This window comes from Lagopus muta, chromosome 1 (assembly GCF_023343835.1).
Source record: "Lagopus muta isolate bLagMut1 chromosome 1, bLagMut1 primary, whole genome shotgun sequence".
NCBI lineage: Eukaryota > Metazoa > Chordata > Aves > Galliformes > Phasianidae > Lagopus > Lagopus muta.
The window spans coordinates 177000393-177024875 of record NC_064433.1 but is presented as its reverse complement, the minus strand read 5'-3'; the positions used below and the strand labels follow the sequence as shown (position 1 = coordinate 177024875).

The window sequence follows — 24483 nt, the reverse complement described above, 5'->3', positions numbered from 1 at the left end:
TTCTCATGAGTTCTCATTTCTTATTTTAGCTCAGCAGTTTCACCAGGGAGGCTTTTACATCACATCTTGTTATGTAGGAAAAAATACAGTTCGCCTAGAACTGAATTCTACCTGATCTGAGCCTTAGGCCAAATAATCCTCAGGGTGAAGTTCCTTATTTTGGTAACGGAAAAGGATGGAAATGTCTGGGATCTCTTTTCTAACATAAGCTCTCTGATGATCAGTCAAGTAGAGGCAGAGTAGGTAAGGGTAGTCACTGCAAGGGCAGTCAAAACAGTGCCCCAAGCATCCAGGCAGAGGGCACAAAGGGTCTCTCTTCTTACAGCAGTCATTTGTCATGATGTCTACCTGTCTTAGTAGGAAAATAAAAAATAGGAAAATAAAGGCAGGACCAGGTAGCAGCAGGAATTTAGTAACAGAGAATTTAAATGACAAGCAAGGCAATCCTTTATGTAAAGACAGAAATATCCCATCTTCCAAATACTATTGGAAAGAAACAAGGAAAGGTGTCACCCCCTAAGAAGGTTGAGCACATCAGGAACTTTCACTGAAAACTCCACTAATTCCAAGGGATTTCTTCCCCTCCTCGGTCAGCACAACTGGAGAAAAGCAGTTGTAAACATCAAGAGGATGAGAGGATAATCAAGGTCAGAACTGACCTCGAACTTGTCCTAGCAGTAATTCTTAATGTGATGCTCAAGATACAGTGTCAAATTTGTGAAAGAATGGAAAAAAGCATTTGGGAACAAGCCTGTATTAAGAGCGTGTTTGGGAAGCCTCTGCTGTATGAAGTCAGTGGCAAAGATCCAGCCTGCCTGGAAATAACTGGGAAAACAAGCAGAGGTACAAAGAAGGTTCTGTATTGAACCTGGAGTAAAATTTTTGTTGAGAGTCCTGATTGAAAGTTGTGGTGAGTGTGTGTATGTATGTCTGTATATCATACATATGCATCTTGTATGGTGTGTATTTAGATAAATATATATTTTTATACATATATCGATCTGTATCTCAGTGGAGTCAAAGGCATGGCATCTTTTTGACATGGGGAACATGATCAGTGAGGAAGTTGTGGCAACAAACGTGAAGGATTACACTGTAGCTTGTCTACCGTGTGCTGAGGAAGACGAAGGGAAAGCCAAAGACTAAACCATCATTTTAGCCAGTGTTTGGCATTGTTTCTGGGTTATGAATCTGTATTTTTCAGCCTAAGAAGTGTCTGCAAACAGCTTGCGTGGAGACGCACATGAAGTATAAATGAGGATTACTTTATTTCAAGATCTGAATACGCATTGGAAATACTGCTGTCTCCATTGCCAGAAAATAAACATTTGTACGCATTTGCAGTTTCATCTCTTACAGTGTTGTTGCCAAGACCAAAAGGGATAATTTTCCTTCATGGCACGGGAGATTTGTCATCATTACTGACTCCAAGGAGGCGTGGAATCATGCTTAGTTTATGACTTGGTAGCTAAATGAAAGTACTTGCTAGCTAATGGAAGTGCATATGCATTCCCAGTAGTTTAGATACGATGCGTGTTTTTCTTTCTTTCCTCTTACCAGCCCTGTGCCTGGCATCCCTAGGAGAAGTTCTTTCTGCAAGTATTTCTCCCCTGTACTTGTAGTAGGGGCATTAATAGTTCAGACTTCCTTGTTGTAGGAAATGTTACTTAAAAGTGCTCAGTGAAGGAAGCTGAGAGGAAAGAGAAGCCAGCAAGGTGTGTGCTTAGAACCTTGCTTTGTCAACGTGAATTAACACAGAAGAAGCACGAGATGCAGCAAAGCATACTTTGAAGACTATGAATAGAATATGCATGGATAGTGCAAGGAGTGGAAGGAAATGGACCCAAAAAACTCACATGTGTGTGAGCGTCAGTATAATGCCTACTCTTGTGTGGTGAGAGGAAAAGAAGCATTACGTCTGAAGTGCTTACCCACATCTGAACACATTTGTTCGATAAGCGCAAAAAGTTTCTTCTCTACGTGAATATCAGATTGATGGCTTGTGATCTTTTTCCTTCACATTAGAAGGAGATTGCATCAGCACATACCCTTAACATTTTTGGTGATTAAAAAAAAAAGGAAAAAAAAACCTGAAGGATTTTTAACAGCACATCCGAGTTTCAGCAGTTGTTTATCATGTCTCCATCATGAAAGGATGGTCTCGCTAAATCTTGTTGGAAAGAAAGCTGAAGTTATGTTGTTCTTGTATCACGATTTCACAGCACATGACAGCAAGTTCCTTGCCTTTTCACTGTTTTTTTTTGCCTTCCAGATGCTGGTGGTAGCAAAGGGGAAAGGCTGAGTGCCAAACTGAAAGCTTTGTCTGGAACAAGTGAACCCTATGAAAGCAGCAGCAGCAAAGCAATAGGCAAGTGGGCATCTTATGCCATGCGATTTTCCAGACCCTCAAAGAGAAGGGAACGAGAAAGGTGATGTTACTGGAAGAGCAGTGTAATAATTGCACAATCAGGAAAGCGTTTTCCCCATGAAATAATCGTGATGAATGCCGTCAGTTTCATTGTTCAGAGCTCCCTTTAAAGGATCTGTAGGTACTAAGGAACGTGGCCCAATGATACTGTTTTTCTGCTGCAAGGTTTGGTCAGGAAAAAGATCTTAAAAATCCAAATGTGGTATCTTCTTCTCCTTCAGTGATCTTTCTAGTCTGCATTTCAAAGAAGATACCTTGACAGCCGTGTCATGTTAGAAAGCAGTCTCCTGTTTAATTAGAGGTGTTTAAAACCAAGCCAGAAGTACTTGCAGGTAACAGTTTCAAATGTCCTTGTTTGAATCCCAGATGCTTCCTACACAGACCCACTTGGCCCACAAGCAGAAAGACCTAAAACTGCAGCAAGGAAAAGAACAGAGGAAGATGACTTTGCTGATGAAGAACTAGGAGAGGATTTGCTTCCGGAATAATGTGGGGTCCACTCAAAATCTTTTTTCCTTTTTAGCAAAGCAGAGCTTCTTCAGGGTGGTTTTGTACCAGTTTTCAAGAAATAAATGTTGAAACACTTTGTGTGTATGGGACCGTCTATGAAACACTTTGGAGTTGAAGCTACAGCGTGTTTTACGATCGGTGACAAATAAGTGATGCTTGGGTTATTTGACTCCTGCACTGAAACTGCAGAAAGCGAAGATTCCAATGCAGGCAGGTGAGGGGCGGGCCTTCCATCAGCGCCTGCTATTCAGTCACCATGGCGATGCGGCAGCAGTGTCACAAAGGCTAGAACAGTGGAACCCGCCCCAGCGGGTATATAAAGGGCCCTGCCGGCGAGCCAGCAGCCCAGAGCAGAGCGGGCAGCAGCGGAGCAGGAGCTGAAGTGAGAAGGGATCGGGGAGGGGAGGGCCTGGGGCTGGGGCTGCTATGAGACAGGACAGGCAGGAGCTAGGGCTGACCTTAGAAGGGGGGCCGGGGGGGCGGGCTCTTGCATCCCAGTCACGCACCTGTGTCCGGAGACACCAAGTGTGAGCAACCTCTGGGCACAGGTGGTGGTGGAGGGCTGTTTTGTCTTGTAGGCCAGGACGGGGACGCGGCCGGAGCGCGGCAACTGCTGGTGTCAGCCTGCAGCCCTCCGTCGGTGAGGAGAGCTGCGCAGCGCCGGCCCTCGCTGTTCCTGTGAAACAGTCTCCAAGGTCTGTCTGCCAATAAAGCTTGAATTCATCAATCCCTCGGTTGGTTCCTCTCCTTTGTGCCGTCGCTCTTTCCTAGGATACGTGTCGATCAAACCAATAAATATGTATTGAACACCGTTCCTGTGTACCCAGGGATCTGATCGCTCTGAGGTCACAGAGCCCCATGAAGGTGCGTGACCAACCGCCACGTGCTCAGGGCAGCGCCACGAGGCGGGAGGCCAGGAGGCCGGGGCAGCCCGTGCCGCTCCGTGCAGGGCGCACGTGGGGCTCAGCTGTTGCCAGGAGCGCAGCGGCACGGTTTCCATGCGAGGCCGGGCAGGGGTAAAGCACGTCAGCGCCTTAGCTGCCTTCTCGGAGAAAACAGCGCTTATCCTGAGGGATCGATGCGCACCGACTCCAGCGCGCCTCACAATAAAGCTGTGTTTCACGAGCCCATCGCTCGGCTCTGCGGTTCGCGCGCTGCTCGTTTCCTTCCGAGCTCGGGGCCGGGCTCTCTCCCCGCCGGAGCGCTCGCCTCCTCCGTGAACGCCCGCGATCCTCCTGGCACGCGAGGCCAGGGGAGATGCGGCGAGGCGCGGGGCGCGTTTCCAGCTGCTCCTCCGCCGGGAGACAGCCAGCGGCACGCGCCCCTCGCCTTCCTCGAGCGGCCCGAGCGGCGCCATGCAGCGAGGCCGGGTGAGGAGGGGCGGCGGGCGGGGGCCGCGCGGCCGGGAGCGGGTCGGGCGCGGGGGGCGCGGGGGGCGGGGGGAGCGGCGGGCGGCGGCCCCGCTGACGGCTGCCCGTTGCAGGTGCTGACGGCGCTGCTGTGCGCGGCGCTGCTCCCGCTCCGCTCGGACGCCGCCAAAGCGCCTAAACGCCCGGCCCGGCCCCGGAGCTGCGGCGAGCGGCCCGAGGAGCTGCTGGAGCAGCTGTACGGGCGGCTGGCGGCCGGCATGCTCGGCGCCTTCCACCACACCCTGCAGCCCGAGCCGCCCGGCCGCCAGCGCAACGCCAGCTGCCCCGCGGGGGCCCGGCAGGGCGGCGACAAGAGGTTCCGGCTGCCCGTCAACCTGCGCAGCGCCTCGCCCTGGGCCTACAGGTGACCGACGGGCGGCGGGGGAGCGCCGGGTGGGGCCGGGAGGCGGCGGGGCCGGGCTCCAGGTGCGCGCGGGTGCCGTGGTGCCCAGGCGGCCTGGAGGCGGCCGGGAGGCGGCGGGCCCGAAGGCTGCGCGGCGGGACGGGGCGCCGAGGGGGGTCCGACGGGCGGGTGCCGGGCGATGGCGGCGGGAGGAGCCTTCCGGGGAGAGCCGGTGGGAGCCCGAGGCGTGAGGTGCGGCCGTACGTCCGGCAGCCTTCGGCTCGGCTCCTCGGAGCGATCGTCCTGCCCGTGTGCTGTGTGGCGCGGCCGCCGCCCGCTTCTCCTCGGAGAGGTAATCCCGCCGAGAGAAACACGGCCGATGTGCCCCGTCAGGCTTTCCGACACGAAGTGCTGTTGGAAATAGTACGACAAAGCAAGCGGACGGAGAGCTTTGGAAGCGAAGCATGCGTACCGCCCGGTGTGATGAACGCCCGCCTGCAAAACTCAGGTATTGGTGCGTCGCTTTTGTCAAATAGCACTGCCTGCAGAACGTGGCTCACTGTGGAAAGCGGGGGGTTCCATTCTCGGCCTCTCTGGGCAGGTGTTTCCTTTCAGTGGGAGCTCTCGTGCTTCACCGAGAACGCTGCCCAGTCACAGGTCCCGTTTCTCCTTCATCGTTGGTGCTGTGAGACGCTGCAAGATGCGTTTGGAAAGCGTGCAGGACAGAATTGCCCTTTATGAAGAGCGATGAGCTTTGATGATGACAACCTGCTGTTTCACAGGCTGTGCAGGCAGAGCCAAGGAGCGCCCGCAGAAGCAGCTGTGCTGCACCGTGTTCAGAGGACGGCTGTTCAGCGCGTTCAGTCCCTCAGCAGTCTCCCAGATGCCTTCAGAGCTGTTGTGTATCTCCAAAAAGGACACGCGGCCCTCATGAAAGCGCACTGTGACGCAGTGCACCTTGTCAGTGGACAGGCAGTTCCTCTGACATGATCTTGGCCATGTCTTCTCCATGGCAAGGGTATGGTGAAGATCTGCGTACCGCTCTTTCCTGTGTGAGAGACCTTTAGCAGCCTCCCTACGTTTAATTCTTTCAGTCTTTCCCCACAAATTGCTGCCCTTTGCTCATCTTGCAGGAGTCCCAGGTGTTTCCTGCTGCTGTTCCTTGGCACTGCCAGGGTTGTTTGGTGTATGGCCAGAAGTGCTCTCAGCCAGTGTTGTGTGAGAAGAGCAAGTGGTCCTCTCCATGTAGATGTTGTACTGAGGGATGTGATTTAGTGTGGAAATAGGGGTGACAGGTGAGCAGTTGGCCTGGCTGATCTCGGAGGTCTTTACAACCTTGGTGTTTCTGTGTTCCTGTGCTTCCTCTGCGCCACAATGGCACACGCCTCAAACGTGAATTTCACTCTTTCAGACTTGCATCAGGATTCCTGCACAGCTCCCGCTGAGATGGGAATGAAACGGGGTGAAAGTAGCTGTGGTGTCAAACTTGAGGTTTCGTAGTTAGCGTTAGGACTGCTTTAAATTGAGTTCAGCTTTTGAAATGTGGGAAGTAAGTCACACCGTAGATGCTGTAATCTGCATATGCGTATGTTTACAGTCAAGTGAAGATGCACGTGTACTGGCATAACTGTTTGCAGGTGTTTTGTCCCCTTCCAGGATGATCCCCATACAAATCACAGAATCACAGCATCGCAGAATGGCCAGGGTTGGAAGGAACCTCAAGGATCACGAATCTCCAACCCCCCTGCCCAAAATCGACTGATTGAAGCCATCAAAAACGACCGTTTAAGACAAATAGAAGGTGAGAGGTAGTAGTGGAGTCTGTTCCTTCTTGAGTGTGATGCTGTAGGTTTTTGTTCCTGAAAGTATTAAAAATAAGCCTTCTCCCTCGTATGTGGTGGGTTGTGCTGCTTAGAACTTGCAGCTTCAGGTTGTTGTTTTGTTGTTTGTTTGTTTAATGAGGCTACCGTGTGCAGGGCAAGGAAAACATTAAGAAGTGAGAGCATTGCCAAGGTACAAGGCAGCAGTCGTAGCAGCAGGTTAGACTGAATTGTCAGACTGTCTCCCGAGTGCAGGAAAGGGCAAGAGCAAGGTTTGGTTATTTCTTGCATACCTGATTTTGAAATTGTGACGTGTTTGTGTGTTGGTTTTACAGTTGGTTCGTGTTTGTTTGTTTTACCTTAGGAAGTCGATGGCAGAGGATTATATCATGGCAGCTGCTAAACTGATAGCACCAGTCCTTGAGCCATCTTTTGCTGCGGGCTATGACTGGTAAGAGCTCAGCACGGCTTCTTTCTGTCTAACCTGCATGCCAGTCTGGGGTTGGTTATGAACGTGAGGGCTCTGGAGAGTGCAGTTTGCTGCACATCACAAGGGTAGGGTGCAGGCTGTATTCAGTTGGACTCTGTAATGCACTGGAGAAAAAACCAGAGCATATTCTGTGTTTAAAAAAGAATTTTGTTGCATCAGTGAAAGTCGGCGATGAAATATGTTCTAATCTGCTGGCTGTGAGCACAAGGGAAGCTTTGTCCAATGGAGCTGAGTTTGAAAATTGCAGAGCCTGCTCAAAGTCTCAGCAGACATGATGTCCATGTACACACAGAGCACAATGGCAATGGGTCTTTAAGTTAGAAGGTAACGTAATGAAGGCTTGTCATGGTATGGAACACAGGTATCGACATGTTAGGAACGTTTATTTGCCTTTCATTTGTAACTGTAATATTTCTGTGTATGTACGTGTGAGATAACATCTCCTTGGATTTACAGCTTAGCTTTTGCTTTCTGGTGTGTTTGTTACATCAGAGTTCTATTTTCTTGAAAGGAAAAATAAAAAAAGACAACTTCAATTAGGACAGCATAAAAATTCTTAGTAGCAGTGATGTCTCCAGCCCCCGTTACTCTGTGAAATAAGTTTGATGGGAAAAGGAAACTTTCCTTGCTTTGCCCTTTGTTGGCCAATTAGGAGTATTTACAAACACTGAAGGGCCTATAATTCTAGTTCATTAACTAAGTAACTTACACTAAGATGAAATGATGAAATAATCTCTCACACTGAAGACGTGCTTTGTCTGCCAGAGCCCACAAGGTGGTGTCTGATGATTGAATGTCATAGAATTCAGTCATTTCCCTGCTTCTGCCTTTGGACTTCCCAGAGCAGTACGTATTGTGAACATTACTGTGTTGCTTTGCAACCTAGCATATGCTTAGGAAGGCCAATTTGTTGCTCTGTAGTTTGTTTGTTTGTTTGTTTTCTGCTTCAAGGAATCTTAAGACAGTTCATTTATTTCAGTTTGTCAGGTGCTCAGTTTCCTTCATGCACTCCACAAAACGCTTTCCATTAAGTAGAATGTTGTCCTTCATACGTGTTCTGGCTAAGTAAAGAACTCCGCAGTGAGATGTGTGGAATTGTTGGCTGGGTGTCAGGACAGATTCTCTTCCCCCTTTGAGGCTGAGGTATTGAAGTAAAAAAAGGAATAGCTAAGAACCCCTTTGGGAAAAGGAACTGGCAGCAAGAGTTTACCTTGGAGTGGCTTTTGCCAAGATACATTTTGTGCATCAGATTTCTTTCTGTTGCAGGTGTGTTGAAGCAGTCAAAGCTTCCCACTACGTAGAGTTAGCCAATGACCTGGAGATAAATAAAGCCACTACTTATCTGAGACAACGGGATTTTAACCAGGTATAGTAACTTTTCACATCCTTTCTTTTTCCTATGGTATTGTCAGAGACATCTTATGTGGCCGCAGCACATTTCTCAGCAGCAGGAGGAGCAATTTAGGCAAGCCCCATGATTGTGTTGATGCTGCTCATGAAGGTAACGTAGTACTGGAGAGAGAACAGTTAATCTCAGTGAAATGTCTACTGTAGAAGTTGCAATGAATGCAGTTCACTTCAAAATTAAGACACCTGAACTCCTTGTCAGGACTTTCCTGGCTGTCCAAGTTGTGAGTGCAATTAATGCAGATGGAGTCAGAGCAGTCACTGGAGCCCTGAGGGCAGTTTCTGCTGGTGAATATTATGCTGATCTGATCTCATGGCACAAACTGTTACAGGTCTCAAGTGCTAATTTCTCTGAAATTTTAAAGAGATTATTGAAATACATAAGGAATATTTTCAGCTTGAAGTGTCTGTAATTTTTGTCATTCTTAATCTTTTGAAATTCTACTCTCCTGGTACCCATGAGAAGCCAGAAGTGCAGGAAAACTAACTGAGAAATGACTGATACAGTGTTGGTTTTGTTCATTTAGGAGAGGGAATTGGCACAAGCAACAACCTATGCAGATTTAGCTGTCAGTTCTGATAGGTACAACCCAGCAGCACTAACTAACAAAGGAAACACCGTTTTTGCAAATGAAGACTACGAAAAAGCAGCTGAGTTTTATAAAGAGGCTCTCAGGAATGATTGCTCTTGCGCTGAAGCACTGTATAACCTTGGTAAGCCAAACATGCTTTTGTGATTGAGTTTTTGTCTAAAGGTAATGCTAGTGTTTCTGAGAATCTGGCTTTTACTCTTTCCTTGTGTATGTATGTATAGTAATTGTTAGGACTTTATTCAGTAATTGATGTTGTAGTAGTCTATGATCTTCCTGTCTCTTCTACAAAAAATAAACCATGAACTCATCTGCAGTTACCAGTTGGTGATGGTAAGTCACTTTGTTTATCAAAATGGACGTAGATATTCCTATCTACCAAACCCTGCTCATTTTAGCAGCATTAAACCATTGCCAGCATTGTGCTCCTGGGAGCCATTCCTTTTCCTCATTCATCTTGCTCAAAAAGTGAGATGAGTTGTGTTCTTGGTCTTTGCTTATCTTGGTGTTCCTTGCCTTTATCACCTAATGTTGTAACAGCGGAAAGCATTAAAGAACTGTAAGGATGATGTAAGTAATAGAGATCACTGGTGTCAAGGCAGTTACAGCACTGTTGGCTTTCATGTCCCTACTTATTTCTCCTGGTTCTTCTCTTAATTAATGAGCTGAATCCATCTTTTTCCCATTGCGCTTACGTTGTCACCTTTTTTATTTTTATTTGTTAGGTTTAACATACAAGAAGTTAAACAGAATAGATGGGGCTTTGGATTGTTTCCTGAAACTCCATGCAATAGTTGGAAACAGTGCTCAGGTCCTTCACCAAATAGCAGCCATGTATCCTTTTCTGTGTCATGATGAGGGATGATGCCTTTGGTGAACTCATTTCAGCTGAAATACGTGTTTAAGCCATGTCAGGAAGACTAAGAAATTTTCTGTGGCGTCCACTATGATGAGGATGATTGTCCCTAGATTGATTGTCTGATATTTATAAAAACAAGGCCGGAACTTAAACCTTCTGTGACATTTCCAGTGAAGCAAGTGGAGAAATATGTTAATGCTGCTCCTGCTGCATTAATCAGCGTGTGTATCAGGGAATAGCTCAACATTGACGGTCAGTATTAAAGTGTGTCCTGGAGTATTCAAAATGCAGCTGATTTTAATTTGATAATAATGTCATACCTGTAAGCACAGTTGGATAGGCCTTAAAGAAAAAAATAATAGGTGTAATGAAAGTGCTGTTCTGCTGGGAAGCTGTGCTGAGGCTAGTGGTACGTGTAAGAAAGGAATTGTCTCCCAGCGCTGCAAAAGCAGAAACAGATTGGAAAGCCAAGCACAGGGTGGGTTATGTTTTGGCTTCACACATCACCAGGGGTATGCTGTAGTTGAAAATTGTTTAACAGTGTTTCTGAGCATGTGCAAACCCTAATAAAACTGTCCCTAAAGCAGAACAGATTCCAATTGCTGCAGTGCACTTTTAAGAATGAAAGTAAGAGATGAGACAGTCAGCAACCTCCAAAAATGCCAGAGGATTATGGTTTGTATTTCTTGCCTCGCCCATGTACAAAAGCATACACTACAATTGGATCAGATGGAGAATTTCTGTGCTCCGCAGATACGTGAAACAGTTTTCCAACAGTGATTGCAGGCTTCTTCCATGAGAAACAGGGTTCAGCAGAAACTTTAACGTTGTGTTTGGAAGTAGCTGTAGCTCAGAGTACTGCAGGTGGGAGCTGCTGTGTGGCTGAGGAGGGGAGAGCGTGCTGTAGGCCTCGTGAAAATCAAAGCTGCTTCTGTAGTCTGGGCCAGAATTCAACATTTCCTATGCTGTCCTTCTTAGACGTACAGCAGAAGGTTTCTTGGTAGGCAAAAGTCTGTTCTTAAGGATAGCACTTTTGCTTCATCAATTACTTAAGGACAAAATGATGTATTACAAAATACAAACTCAAGTGTCAAGGTCAGAAATAGATGAGAAATGATTCTCACACTTGACTCTTATTAAAATAGAAGTGAAATTATTGGCTGACGTAAAAGCTACAACTAAGCCCAATTTTGTTATTTTTTTTTTTTTTAAGGTGAAAGAGCAGCTGAAGCCTCTGATCCATTTTTCTTGTTTTCGGCAAAAGATACTTGCTGATGATGAAGAAAATATCATGGATTCATATAATGGCTTAGGTTGGAGGGGACCTTACAGATCATCCAGTTCCAACCCCCCTGCTGTGGGCAGGGTTGGCAGCCACTAGGTCAGGCTGCCCAGGGCCCCATCCAACCTGGTCTTGAATGCTTCCAGAGGTGGGACATCCACAAACGAATGTCTAACGTAAATCTCCCTTCTTGTAGCTGATAGTCATTCCCCCTTGTCCTGTCACTGTCAGAAAGTGTGAAAAATCAGTCCCTCTCTTGCTTGTAATCTGCCTTCCATTACTGGAAAGCTGCAACGAGATCAGTGCGGAGCCTTCTCCAAGCTAAATGAGGCCAGCTTTGTCAGCCTGTCTTCACAGGAGAGGTGCTCCAGCCCTTGGATCTTCTTTGAGGCCCTCCTCTGAAGCCACTTCAGCTGCTCCCTTCTGCTGGGGGCCCCAGAGCTGGGTGCAGTACTCCTGGGGGGGCCTCGCAAGGGCAGTGCAGAAGGGGATAATCCCCTCCCGCTGCCCGCTCTCTTCTCATGTAGCCCAAGATGCTGTTGGCCTTTTGGGCTGTGTGCTCCCATGAGCTGCTGGCTCATGCCCAGCTTTTCATCCGTCAGCACTCCTAAAGTCCTTCTCCACAGGGCTGCTCTCAAGGAGTTATTCTCCCAGCCTGTATACGTATCTGGCGTTGCCTTGACCCGAGTGCAGCACCTTGCACTTGGCCTTGTTAAACCTCCTTAGATTCTTGTGCACCCACTTTTCATGCATGTCCAGGTCCCTCTGGATGACTTCCCTTCCTGGTATTGTGTCCACTGCACTGCTCAGCTCGGTGTCACGGTAAAGAAATGATTAAAAGTCTGTGTTTAAAACAGACAAAAAAACCGTCTATCAATATGCATCCCCACTACAGTGACTAGTATATTTATCTAGTATATGGATTATATAATATAAATTAGTTGGAAATCTGAGTAAATTAAAAAATCATCACTGCTGTTCCTTGTGCTCCTTATGCTGTTCCTTAACTGAAGAAAACTCAGCTATGAAATCTTGGAAGATCCCAATCAAGCCATAGAGTGGCTCATGCAGTTGATCAGTGTAGTACCAACTGACCCACATGTGCTTTCAAAACTAGGGAAATTATATGACAAGGAAGGTGATAAATCCCAAGCCTATCATTATTACTATGAGGTATTTGCTTTCTGTTACTTTCTCCTAATTGAAGAAAACAGTGCCGTAGTTTTCTGTGTCAAGTTAACGACCGATTCATTTAAACTGTTCAAAATGTCATCCAAAAGAAGAAAGAATGGCCTTTGTCAGGTGGGGGTTGCAGGTAGTTGACAAAATGTAATTTTTGTAGTCAGGTCCCAAGGAAGCACTTAGTCTGTGTTTCCTCCTGGTATACGACCTCCAACTTTTCTTTCCCAAGTGGTCGTTGTTTACGTTGGGCCCTAACAGTTTCCATTTAAAACTCACTCTGACACTCGAGATTAGAAGTGGGTACAATCAATGTGATTTTAAAGGTGCTTAACTTGACAGCATGAGTTGGAAGGTGTACCTGTGTGCTGGATATGGAGATCAATCTATGTGTCTGTGTTTGATTGCTAGGCATTAAGTATGCACAGTTGCCTCAAATGAGACGCCGTCTCTCCTTTCAAGCTGGCAGTGATTTCTAGAGATGCTTTGGTTTCTGAAATGGGAATAAGGCAAGAAGCCATTTTGTAGTCCAGCAGTTCTTTTTGTGTACATGTAAAGTGAGGATGAGCAGCGTTGCAATTCTGAGTGCTGGTGGAGTTGTACATGGTTGTAATTTTGGTGCCTGTTTCAGTGGAGATTTCTAAGAATCTGCTTTACACACATATGCATTTCTTGGAACAGTATGCTTGTAGGTGAGTTTTCTGTCAGAGTGATTTGAGTGTGAAATTGTATTAGGTAGCATTGTTTACCAGTGTAGGTAATGTGTTCACAGATAGACCTGATCTAAGTACACATCGTAGCTGTTGCAGGCTGTGTAAGTAGTACTTCAAGTCAGGTTGGATGGAAAATGTGACAGACTTATCTCAGGTAACTTCTAAAATACATTCTGCAATTAGAAAACGCGGCATACTGGTTTTTTTTCCCTCCTCCTCAGGATTGCTGAGCGTAGTACACTGCTTCCATTCACATAGAACGTATTTTTGGCAGCTGGGGAATGAAACACTTGAGTCAGATATTGCAGAAGTGACATACAGATGTTGTTTATCACTACAGTTGTGTTTCTTTCACCTCTTCCATTTTGTCAGTCGTACCGTTATTTCCCTTCAAACATTGAGGTCATTGAATGGCTTGGAGCCTATTGCATTGACACCCAGTTTTGTGAAAAAGCCATTGAGTACTTTGAGAGAGCAGCACTTATCCTGTGAGTAATTCTTCTTTTATGTCTATTTAAAAAGTCTGTGATTAGACATCCATGATTGCACTCAGAGATAACTTTAGTATTGTAAGCAAGTATCAGAGCAAACTGTTTTGCAACACCATGTAAATTTCCCCAAATTTCTGTTTGTTTACGTGGTGTTTCTGTTTTTTTCTGTGTTATTTCAATGTTAAGAAAGGGCCTGAGATGGTATTAGCTATTAGAACCTTTTTTCTCTATCCTCTGTCATTAAACACAGCAATGCAGTAGGGAACACGTTGTATTCTAAGTCAGAAAAGTGAGATTGTGAGACAGACGCATTGCTCCTAAGTGAGAAATCACATTAACTTATTCTGAATAATCAAATTAAGACTGTGCTCCTGATTTTAATGTCAGTCTGACGGCTTGGAGAAATGGCATCGATAGTATGCAGATCCTCAGATGCAGACTGCTTTCTTCCATTCTGCTTGAAGCTCCTTCTTTCCTCATGAAAATGTCTTCAAACTCTTATTTCTGTAGGAAGCTGTTCATACGATTCTATTGTCAATCCAGCTTTTCATTTAAAGTAATTCAACTCGACCATGTGTAGGGAAGGATATAAAAATGTGCAGATATAGGTGCAGTAAAATACTAAAGCCAGGTCAACCAGTTGGTGCAGCAAACAAATGTGTGCAAATGGCAAAGGTAACATGAAGAGCAATTGGTGCTGCAGTAGTCGATCCTTGTAAGGCATCATGTCCCCTGGAAGTGATGCAAAAAGCTTAGTCAGAAGACAGGAGCTTAGTCAAAATACAGGACCTTACAAAGTGGTTTTGAATAACTGACATATGAAATTCTACATGGTTATCTACGATTATCATCTGCCTTTCATACAGAAATGGTTTCTCTGTGGGATTTTGCCATTATTAGCAAAGAATACAGCACAGATACTTGGGTGGTTATTTGTTATTGAAATCATCTAAGTGTGTTAATTGATAAATATGAAAGTCAGGATATAAGTTGCTGAACAAGTATCGTTATTGATTGGAAATAAAATTACATCTAGTAACCTGAGCCCTGAACAGGAGAAGATGACACACAAATATACTGTGTGTGAACTGACCAGGTGAGCTGCTTGCTAGGAAGAGTCTCTACTAGGGTGGAATGTTTCAGAATGTTTCTGTCGAGGTTCTTTCATCACATCATCTTGGCTCGCCTTTTGAGCTGTCCCATTTGGTCACTCTTCCTTCTGCTTTTTTAGAACTCTGCAGCACTGGATCTCTGAAGAAATTAGGGATTGTCTCTGGTTATTGAACTCAGCAATGGAAAAAGGAACAGGACCTGGGAAAGGCAGTGAATTAATAGCAGTCAGTGCCACTGAAGGAGAGGCAGATTAACTGCTTTCCCAGCAAAGAAATCCTGGCTGTTTATTTACCTCATTCGTGAGTCACTGATAAAATTTCCAGCTTATCATGTTTAACACAGAGCAGATTCAGTTGTTCTCTGTCTCACGTCAGGAAAATAAAAACAGTGAGATGTGAACAAACTTTTTGGTCAGTGATATCATGGAGGTGAATTTTAGATTCACAAGCTCTGTCAGTCCTTTGCATGCTAATCAAGCTGAACCAAATTGAAGGCTAATTACTTTGCTACTAGATTGGCGAAAACCACTTTTGGGGCAGAAGAGAAGGGGAGAGACATAAGCAAGTATTCTGATTGAAAGAAACACAGCAGAGCTCAGCAGTTCCACCTTTCTATTTGAGCAGTCCACCTATCTGCAACCTTGGATAGGCACTAGATGTGTTATCTGTGCTATGTAGGTAAGGATGTATGACATGTACAGGATGCACCTAATGTATCACAGGACAGCAGGGTTCTAGCAGGCAGAAAAAGGGCAAAAATCAGGAAACTGTTTTTCATAGAATAATGTGGACGCTTTTCAGATGCTTTCAATTTTTGCTGTTGAGTAGTATTTAATGATTGTGAAGCTTGGTTTCCTCAAATTTGGTCTTACAATATTAAATCATGTATTAAAATGAACAGAAGCAGTGCTGTCGAACTGTATGTATTCCTCTTCAGATATTCCTTTTTTCTTTTTTTTCTTGTTTTTTGAATATGTGGTAACGTTGGTAGCAGACGTCTGTTTTGTTTGCAGGTAACTACCAGAAAGCTCTAGAGAAGTACAAAGTCATTCACCAAAAATTCCCAGAGAACGTTGAATGTAAGTTGTTTCATTGAGTGGTACAACCATCAAAGAAAACCTTGTTACCTTAAATCTCTTTGTTGGTGATCCATACGATGTAAGTAGTTTTCGTGCCCAGATGTTGTTTTGAACTAACATTTTTGTTCCAGCTTGTGCCCCCGTATTTGGTTATTGTTTGTGACAACACAGAGATGGGATTTAAGAAGTACTGGGGTTCTGCTGAAGAAGAAATATGGAAATGAGCCGACTGTAGTTGACTGGCTGAGCTCACTTTCTTGCCTACTTGCTACATTTTATAATTACTTCTGGTAATTTTGACTTCTGGTCCCCACCAGTTGGAACTCCTGCTGTAAATTTCCAGATCCAAGAAGGAAAAAAGGTGTAGTAAAATTTTTACCAAAGCCCATCCTTCCAAAAGGAGGTTGAGAGTTCCTAAGTGCAGTAGGCCAAATAGTCTCTAGGAAATCCTTAGAGAATTGCATAGTGCGCTACAGGAAACCGCTTGGACGAGAAAGATGTTTTACAGAAGCTGTCACACCTGTAGTCTAAATGATGAAGTCCTGGAGCACACAGGGCCTGTGACTGGTTGCCGTGACGTCCTCCTACATCTCACACTGCTGTACTAATTGCCAACGACGAGGTTGTCCCCAACAAGCCTACGCTTTGACATTGAAACGGGAAGAGCTTTCACTGTATTTCAGAACAAAATTGTATCATTCTGCGTTAACAAAGGTGCTTCTAAGAATCACAGAATCACAGAATCACAGAATGACAAGGTTGGAAACGACCTGCAAGATCATCCAGTCCAACCACCCTCCCATTCCTATCAGTGCCACAAGCTACTAAACCATCTCTCGTAGCTCCTCATCCAGGCGCCTCTTGAACACTGCCAGGGATGGCGACTCCACCACCTCCCTGGGCAGCCATTCCAGTGCCTGACCACCCTCTGAGAGAAAAAGTTTCTCCTAATGTCCAATCTAAACCTCCTCTGGTATAACTTCTTGCCATTTCCTCAGGTCCTACTATTTGCCTGGGAGAAGAGGCCAGACCCTTTTGCACCACAACCTCCCTTCAGGAAGTTGCAGAGTGCAATGAGGTCTCCCCTGAGCCTCCTCTTCTCCAGACTGAACAATCCCAGCTCCTTCAGCCGCTCCTCATAAGACTTGTGCTCCACACCCCTCACCAGTTTTGTTGCCCTTCTCTGGACACGCTCCAGGGCCTCAATGTCTTTCTTGTAGTGAGGGGCCCAAAACTGAGGAGAAAAGAGGAAGCATTCTGTTCTGTTGTACAAGATCAATTCAGTAGTAGGGCTTCCCCAGGTTGTAGGCAAAATGTCACGTTCTCATTTAGTCACTTGGAGTATGTGAGAAACTTTTAGAAATGCCACTATTTTTCTGAATGGTGTTTCAACAAGTTAGAAAATTGAGGCAGCAGTTGGACAAGAAATTCAGCTGATTTAAGAGTTTTCTACTGCAGAAATAATGGTTCTTCACTCTTCCCTTTCCGGCTGTATGCTCCCAGCTTTCTTCCTTATGCTGTTCTGATACTGACCTGATCCCTCAGTGAACAATTGCAGCTCCCTTAAAGCAGCAGAAAACTAACCTAGTGCAAAAACAATAATTAAAAAGTGTATATCTGTGAAAGAAGTTGAGAGAAGCGGCTTGTGTCCTGCTTGTCAACATCCTTCTGAGGCAGAAATAAACACATAGGAATAGCATCGATGTTTCAAGAGTCTGGTCCAGCATCTCCAATGACTGCTGTTAGGGATCCTTTTGTTTCCACCGTGCAGTTCTGTTTGCTCTTTGTGTTTTTTATTCTATAGAGTTGATATTTGGAAAATGGACTAGAGCAACAAAAGAACCCAAAAAGCAGCAAACCATTCTGATTCACTTGGCATGTATAAAATTATTGTTAAGAAAATGCTATTGACAGTGGCTCCTCAGTAATAAGTTAGTACCATTATACTTTCCAGTTTCCAAAATGTTCGTCAAGCATTCTGAGCTGAAGGAATTGAACATGTTTTGCATCCTCAGCTTACATAAATGACGTTAGCACTGTTTGTGGGTATAGCCACTGCATCACAGAAAGCGTTGCATTTGTGCACAGCATCGTAACTTGCATAGTGATGTTGGACTGGCATCACCTTGTATTCCCAGCTGTTTGCAGTGGTCCGTGCTGCCATTCAGTATGTCCAGTCTGGGGAGGGTGCATTTGTAGTTGGAGCTGCTTGTAAGCCTTTCTCTCACAGTGGTTTGTTCTTCAATTAGGCCTCCGATTTTTAGTTCGTCTCTGCACAGATATGGGACTGAAAGAAGTCCACGAGTATCTGACAAAACTGAAGAAAGTGGAAAAATTAAAGGAGATGAGAGAGCAGGTAAGCCTATTTCTTCCTGCAGTACGGACCGCGTACCACAGACAAAGCTAAGACAGTATTGATGGCACTTTCAAATAAAGTACGTATGAAATTCCTGGCATGGACAGGCTCATGTTTGGTGGTTTGGGTTCTTTAGTTTTACGTGAGCGGTCAGCATTAAATCTGTCTGAATGTTTGTTGAGCACTGGGTTTTCTGTGATTTTAAATACTAGTGAAAAATGGGTTATGTGGCTGTGCTGGGAATGCTGGAGCCACACGCATAATTCAGCTCCTCTGGAATGTCGTCTGTGACTTTTGATTTAAAGGCTCTTCCTTTTTCTGTTGGCGAGAAGCTTGGAGGGAAGCTGCACTAATGGTCCTGAACACGTGATTCAGTAGCGTGCACTCGTTTCATGCAGCATCTGAATTCTGTAGGATACAGAGATCACTTGTATTGATAGATGAGTGCTTGAAATGCTGACTATTTGTGCCTGACCATAGAGCAGTCCCTTTCTGAGATGTGCCACCTGGTAACTGACAGTATGTGTGTATGAGAACTTTGTTTTTTAGCCAAGAGAAGCCATTTCTGCCATGTGAGGCAGAGGTATTGCTTTGATGAACTGTCAGAGTTTTCACATAGCTCTAAAGAAACACGGCTGGAAGATGTTTATGGTACCTTCCTCTGAGCAAGAGAGCCGAGTTTTTAAGCGCAGTTTTTGAAGTGTTTGCCTTCACCTTCATCTTACATTTAACACTCAACGGCAATTTAAGTTTTGCTGTACATTGCAGTGCCACGCCAGGCATTCAAAATTTCAGACCTATGGGGTGAATAGTTCTTTTCATACATTTCCTTACTTCCCCACCTCCCTTGAAACGCTACAATAACAACACGCCTGCAGGATTTGCAAGACATTAATGAGCAGAGGCCACTTTGAACTCATGCAAGGAGGTCTACGTTGCCTGTTTTTTCAGCTGTGCTTCACAGGGGTTCATCTGAACTATTTTTTTGTGCACGTTCCTTGTATAAATTGTATCTGAAGAAAAACAATTTGTTGAGATGGTCTGTTTGAATTTCACAGGACTCTAGTTTTACATAAACATTGGCATTAACACTGATTTGGGGACAGTTCTGTGCTTTGAAAACATAGAGTTTATTAGTGGCAGTAGGATAAACGCCATTTAATGTTCTTCTTCTGTTTTAGTAATAAGCTAGGTGGGGTTTGTAATAATTATTTCTAACGTACATTAGTGAATGGGGGCTCTGTTCTCTTCTTTTTGAACCCGTTCCGCTGTTCTGCAGCGCATTAAATCTGGCAGAGATGGCAGTGCACGTAACCGCAGGGAAGGAAGTGCTGGTGGAGGTAAGTACTTAATGCCTCTGCTTAAATATCGGGCTTGTCAGGATTTGAAAGAAAATAGTTTTTCGTAACATGTTTGTGGAACCTGCTTGCATTTATAAATGCACACAACCAAGCCTTGAGGAATCATCCAGTAGTGTTTGCTGCGAGTTCAAGAGTATTTTGTGCTACCAACCCTGTAATTGGAAGACCTCTGTGTACCTTCTTGCTCCTTCTTTCTCGTTTCCCAGTAAGGCAGAGATGAAGTGCTGGAGGCTTCCTTGACGAAAAGCTCATTCTCTTGACTGTGAAGTCTCTCTGCTCCCAGAGATCCACAATGCTGAGGTTCCTAAATGTGAAACTGTAGGAAGGCAAATCTGGACGCTTGCCTGTGCAGTCTTTTCCTCACTAGGCAGTCGACAGATTGCAGAGCTAATGATTTTTCCCTTCCATTATTAAATCCTGAGACATTAATACTGTTAAACCTGACTGTTCCCCTCTGCTGTTCTGAGGAAACTACCAGAGTTCCGGCTACTTTGGCCAGCTGGAATAAAGTCCATTTTGACCCAGATAGGAAATTATTCCTTGCTATTCTGCTTTCATTTTTATTTTGCATCATTCAGTCTCATAAAAGATCTCACCCAGAAATTCTTAATTGTATTCCCTTCCTTTTTCAGTGAAGCACTTCTTGCATTTTTTTCTTAACTGGAAACTAGCTGGTAATTGTATTTATCCACTGACATAGCAAAAGTTTTACTGCCTTGATCCCATTCTATAGGGTAATGAAAATTACTAGCATTGTGGTAAAAGGAATATTTTAGAATGCTTTAGTAGTTAGGAAGGCTGCTCTACTGAGTTCTCTAAGGGGTAAGAATTAGTACTGGATTCTCATGAGTTCTCATTTCTTATTTTAGCTCAGCAGTTTCACCAGGGAGGCTTTTACATCACATCTTGTTATGTAGGAAAAAATACAATTCGCCTAGAACTGAATTCTACCTGATCTGAGCCTTAGGCCAAATAATCCTCAGGGTGAAGTTCCTTATTTTGGTAACGGAAAAGGATGGAAATGTCTGGGATCTCTTTTCTAACATAAGCTCTCTGATGATCAGTCAAGTAGAGGCAGAGTAGGTAAGGGTAGTCACTGCAAGGGCAGTCAAAACAGTGCCCCAAGCATCCAGGCAGAGGGCACAAAGGGTCTCTCTTCTTACAGCAGTCATTTGTCATGATGTCTACCTGTCTTAGTAGGAAAATAAAAAATAGGAAAATAAAGGCAGGACCAGGTAGCAGCAGGAATTTAGTAACAGAGAATTTAAATGACAAGCAAGGCAATCCTTTATGTAAAGACAGAAATATCCCATCTTCCAAATACTATTGGAAAGAAACAAGGAAAGGTGTCACCCCCTAAGAAGGTTGAGCACATCAGGAACTTTCACTGAAAACTCCACTAATTCCAAGGGATTTCTTCCCCTCCTCGGTCAGCACAACTGGAGAAAAGCAGTTGTAAACATCAAGAGGATGAGAGGATAATCAAGGTCAGAACTGACCTCGAACTTGTCCTAGCAGTAATTCTTAATGTGATGCTCAAGATACAGTGTCAAATTTGTGAAAGAATGGAAAAAAGCATTTGGGAACAAGCCTGTATTAAGAGCGTGTTTGGGAAGCCTCTGCTGTATGAAGTCAGTGGCAAAGATCCAGCCTGCCTGGAAATAACTGGGAAAACAAGCAGAGGTACAAAGAAGGTTCTGTATTGAACCTGGAGTAAAATTTTTGGTGAGAGTCCTGATTGAAGGTTGTGGTGAGTGTGTGTATGTATGTCTGTATATCATACATATGCATCTTGTATGATGTGTATTTAGATAAATATATATTTTTATACATATATCGATCTGTATCTCAGTGGAGTCAAAGGCATGGCATCTTTTTGACATGGGGAACATGATCAGTGAAGAAGTTGTGGCAACAAACGTGAAGGATTACACTGTAGCTTGTCTACCGTGTGCTGAGGAAGACGAAGGGAAAGCCAAAGACTAAACCATCATTTTAGCCAGTGTTTGGCATTGTTTCTGGGTTATGAATCTGTATTTTTCAGCCTAAGAAGTGTCTGCAAACAGCTTGCGTGGAGACGCACATGAAGTATAAATGAGGATTACTTTATTTCAAGATCTGAATACGCATTGGAAATACTGCTGTCTCCATTGCCAGAAAATAAACATTTGTACGCATTTGCAGTTTCATCTCTTACAGTGTTGTTGCCAAGACCAAAAGGGATAATTTTCCTTCATGGCACGGGAGATTTGTCATCATTACTGACTCCAAGGAGGCGTGGAATCATGCTTAGTTTATGACTTGGTAGCTAAATGAAAGTACTTGCTAGCTAATGGAAGTGCATATGCATTCCCAGTAGTTTAGATACGATGCGTGTTTTTCTTTCTTTCCTCTTACCAGCCCTGTGCCTGGCATCCCTAGGAGAAGTTCTTTCTGCAAGTATTTCTCCCCTGTACTTGTAGTAGGGGCATTAATAGTTCAGACTTCCTTGTTGTAGGAAATGTTACTTAAAAGTGCTCAGTGAAGGAAGCTGAGAGGAAAGAGAAGCCAGCAAGGTGTGTGCTTAGAACCTTGCTTTGTCAACGTGAATTAACACAGAAGAAGCACGAGATGCAGCAAAGCATACTTTGAAGACTATGAATAGAATATGCATGGATAGTGCAAGGAGTGGAAGGAAATGGACCCAAAAAACTCACATGTGTGTGAGCGTCAGTATAAAGCCTACTCTTGTGTGGTGAGAGGAAAAGAAGCATTACGTCTGAAGTGCTTACCCACATCTGAACACATTTGTTCGATAAGCGCAAAAAGTTTCTTCTCTACGTGAATATCAGATTGATGGCTTGTGATCTTTTTCCTTCACATTAGAAGGAGATTGCATCAGCACATACCCTTAACATTTTTGGTGATTAAAAAAAAAAGGAAAAAAAAACCTGAAGGATTTTTAACAGCACATCCGAGTTTCAGCAGTTGTTTATCATGTCTCCCTCATGAAAGGATGGTCTCGCTAAATCTTGTTGGAAAGAAAGCTGAAGTTATGTTGTTCTTGTATCACGATTTCACAGCACATGACAGCAAGTTCCTTGCCTTTTCACTGTTTTTTTTTGCCTTCCAGATGCTGGTGGTAGCAAAGGGGAAAGGCTGAGTGCCAAACTGAAAGCTTTGTCTGGAACAAGTGAACCCTATGAAAGCAGCAGCAGCAAAGCAATAGGCAAGTGGGCATCTTATGCCATGCTATTTTCCAGACCCTCAGAGAGAAGGGAACGAGAAAGGTGATGTTACTGGAAGAGCAGTGTAATAATTGCACAATCAGGAAAGCGTTTTCCCCATGAAATAATTGTGATGAATGCCGTCAGTTTCATTGTTCAGAGCTCCCTTTAAAGGATCTGTAGGTACTAAGGAACGTGGCCCAATGATACTGTTTTTCTGCTGCAAGGTTTGGTCAGGAAAAAGATCTTAAAAATCCAAATGTGGTATCTTCTTCTCCTTCAGTGATCTTTCTAGTCTGCATTTCAAAGAAGATACCTTGACAGCCGTGTCATGTTAGAAAGCAGTCTCCTGTTTGATTAGAGGTGTTTAAAACCAAGCCAGAAGTACTTGCAGGTAACAGTTTCAAATGTCCTTGTTTGAATCCCAGATGCTTCCTACACAGACCCACTTGGCCCACAAGCAGAAAGACCTAAAACTGCAGCAAGGAAAAGAACAGAGGAAGATGACTTTGCTGATGAAGAACTAGGAGAGGATTTGCTTCCGGAATAATGTGGGTCCACTCAAAATCTTTTTTCCTTTTTAGCAAAGCAGAGCTTCTTCAGGGTGGTTTTGTACCAGTTTTCAAGAAATAAATGTTGAAACACTTTGTGTGTATGGGACCGTCTATGAAACACTTTGGAGTTGAAGCTACAGCGTGTTTTACGATCGGTGACAAATAAGTGATGCTTGGGTTATTTGACTCCTGCATTGAAACTGCAGAAAGCGAAGATTCCAATGCAGGCAGGTGAGGGGCGGGCCTTCCATCAGCGCCTGCTATTCAGTCACCATGGCGATGCGGCAGCAGTGTCACAAAGGCTAGAACAGTGGAACCCGCCCCAGCGGGTATATAAAGGGCCCTGCCGGCGAGCCAGCAGCCCAGAGCAGAGCGGGCAGCAGCGGAGCAGGAGCTGAAGTGAGAAGGGATCGGGGAGGGGAGGGCCTGGGGCTGGGGCTGCTATGAGACAGGACAGGCAGGAGCTAGGGCTGACCTTAGAAGGGCCGGGGGGGCGGGCTCTTGCATCCCAGTCACGCACCTGTGTCCGGAGACACCAAGTGTGAGCAACCTCTGGGCACAGGTGGTGGTGGAGGGCTGTTTTGTCTTGTAGGCCAGGACGGGGACGCGGCCGGAGCGCGGCAACTGCTGGTGTCAGCCTGCAGCCCTCCATCGGTGAGGAGAGCTGCGCAGCGCCGGCCCTCGCTGTTCCTGTGGGACAGTCTCCAAGGTCTGTCTGCCAATAAAGCTTGAATTCATCAATCCCTCGGTTGGTTCCTCTCCTTTGTGCCGTCGCTCTTTCCTAGGATACGTGTCGATCAAACCAATAAATATGTATTGAACACCCTTCCTGTGTACCCAGGGATCTGATCGCTCTGAGGTCACAGAGCCCCATGAAGGTGCGTGACCAACCGCCACGTGCTCAGGGCAGCGCCACGAGGCGGGAGGCCAGGAGGCCGGGGCAGCCCGTGCCGCTCCGTGCAGGGCGCACGTGGGGCTCAGCTGTTGCCAGGAGCGCAGCGGCACGGTTTCCATGCGAGGCCGGGCAGGGGTAAAGCACGTCAGCGCCTTAGCTGCCTTCTCGGAGAAAACAGCGCTTATCCTGAGGGATCGATGCGCACCGACTCCAGCGCGCCTCACAATAAAGCTGTGTTTCACGAGCCCATCGCTCGGCTCTGCGGTTCGCGCGCTGCTCGTTTCCTTCCGAGCTCGGGGCCGGGCTCTCTCCCCGCCGGAGCGCTCGCCTCCTCCGTGAACGCCCGCGATCCTCCTGGCACGCGAGGCCAGGGGAGATGCGGCGAGGCGCGGGGCGCGT

The 24483-nt window shown here is 45.4% G+C and overlaps 1 protein-coding gene across 11 annotated transcripts in view; it reads left to right on the top strand.

The window, feature by feature from the left end:
* The window catches only part of LOC125687981 (intraflagellar transport protein 88 homolog), a 50799-nt gene extending 27199 nt beyond the window's left edge, over positions 1-23600 (top strand). Inside the window, exons 20-24 of one of the 11 annotated variants that reach the window (XM_048933397.1) lie at positions 15647-15712; positions 17962-18068; positions 19348-19408; positions 22542-22637; positions 23064-23282. In XM_048933397.1, coding sequence (XP_048789354.1) covers positions 15647-15712; positions 17962-18068; positions 19348-19408; positions 22542-22637; positions 23064-23185 — 452 coding nt within the window. In that variant the 3' untranslated portion in view covers positions 23186-23282. The other 10 variants (XM_048933403.1, XM_048933402.1, XM_048933399.1 and 7 more) reach the window with 10 other exon arrangements.
* The last annotated feature ends 883 nt before the right edge of the window (positions 23601-24483 follow it).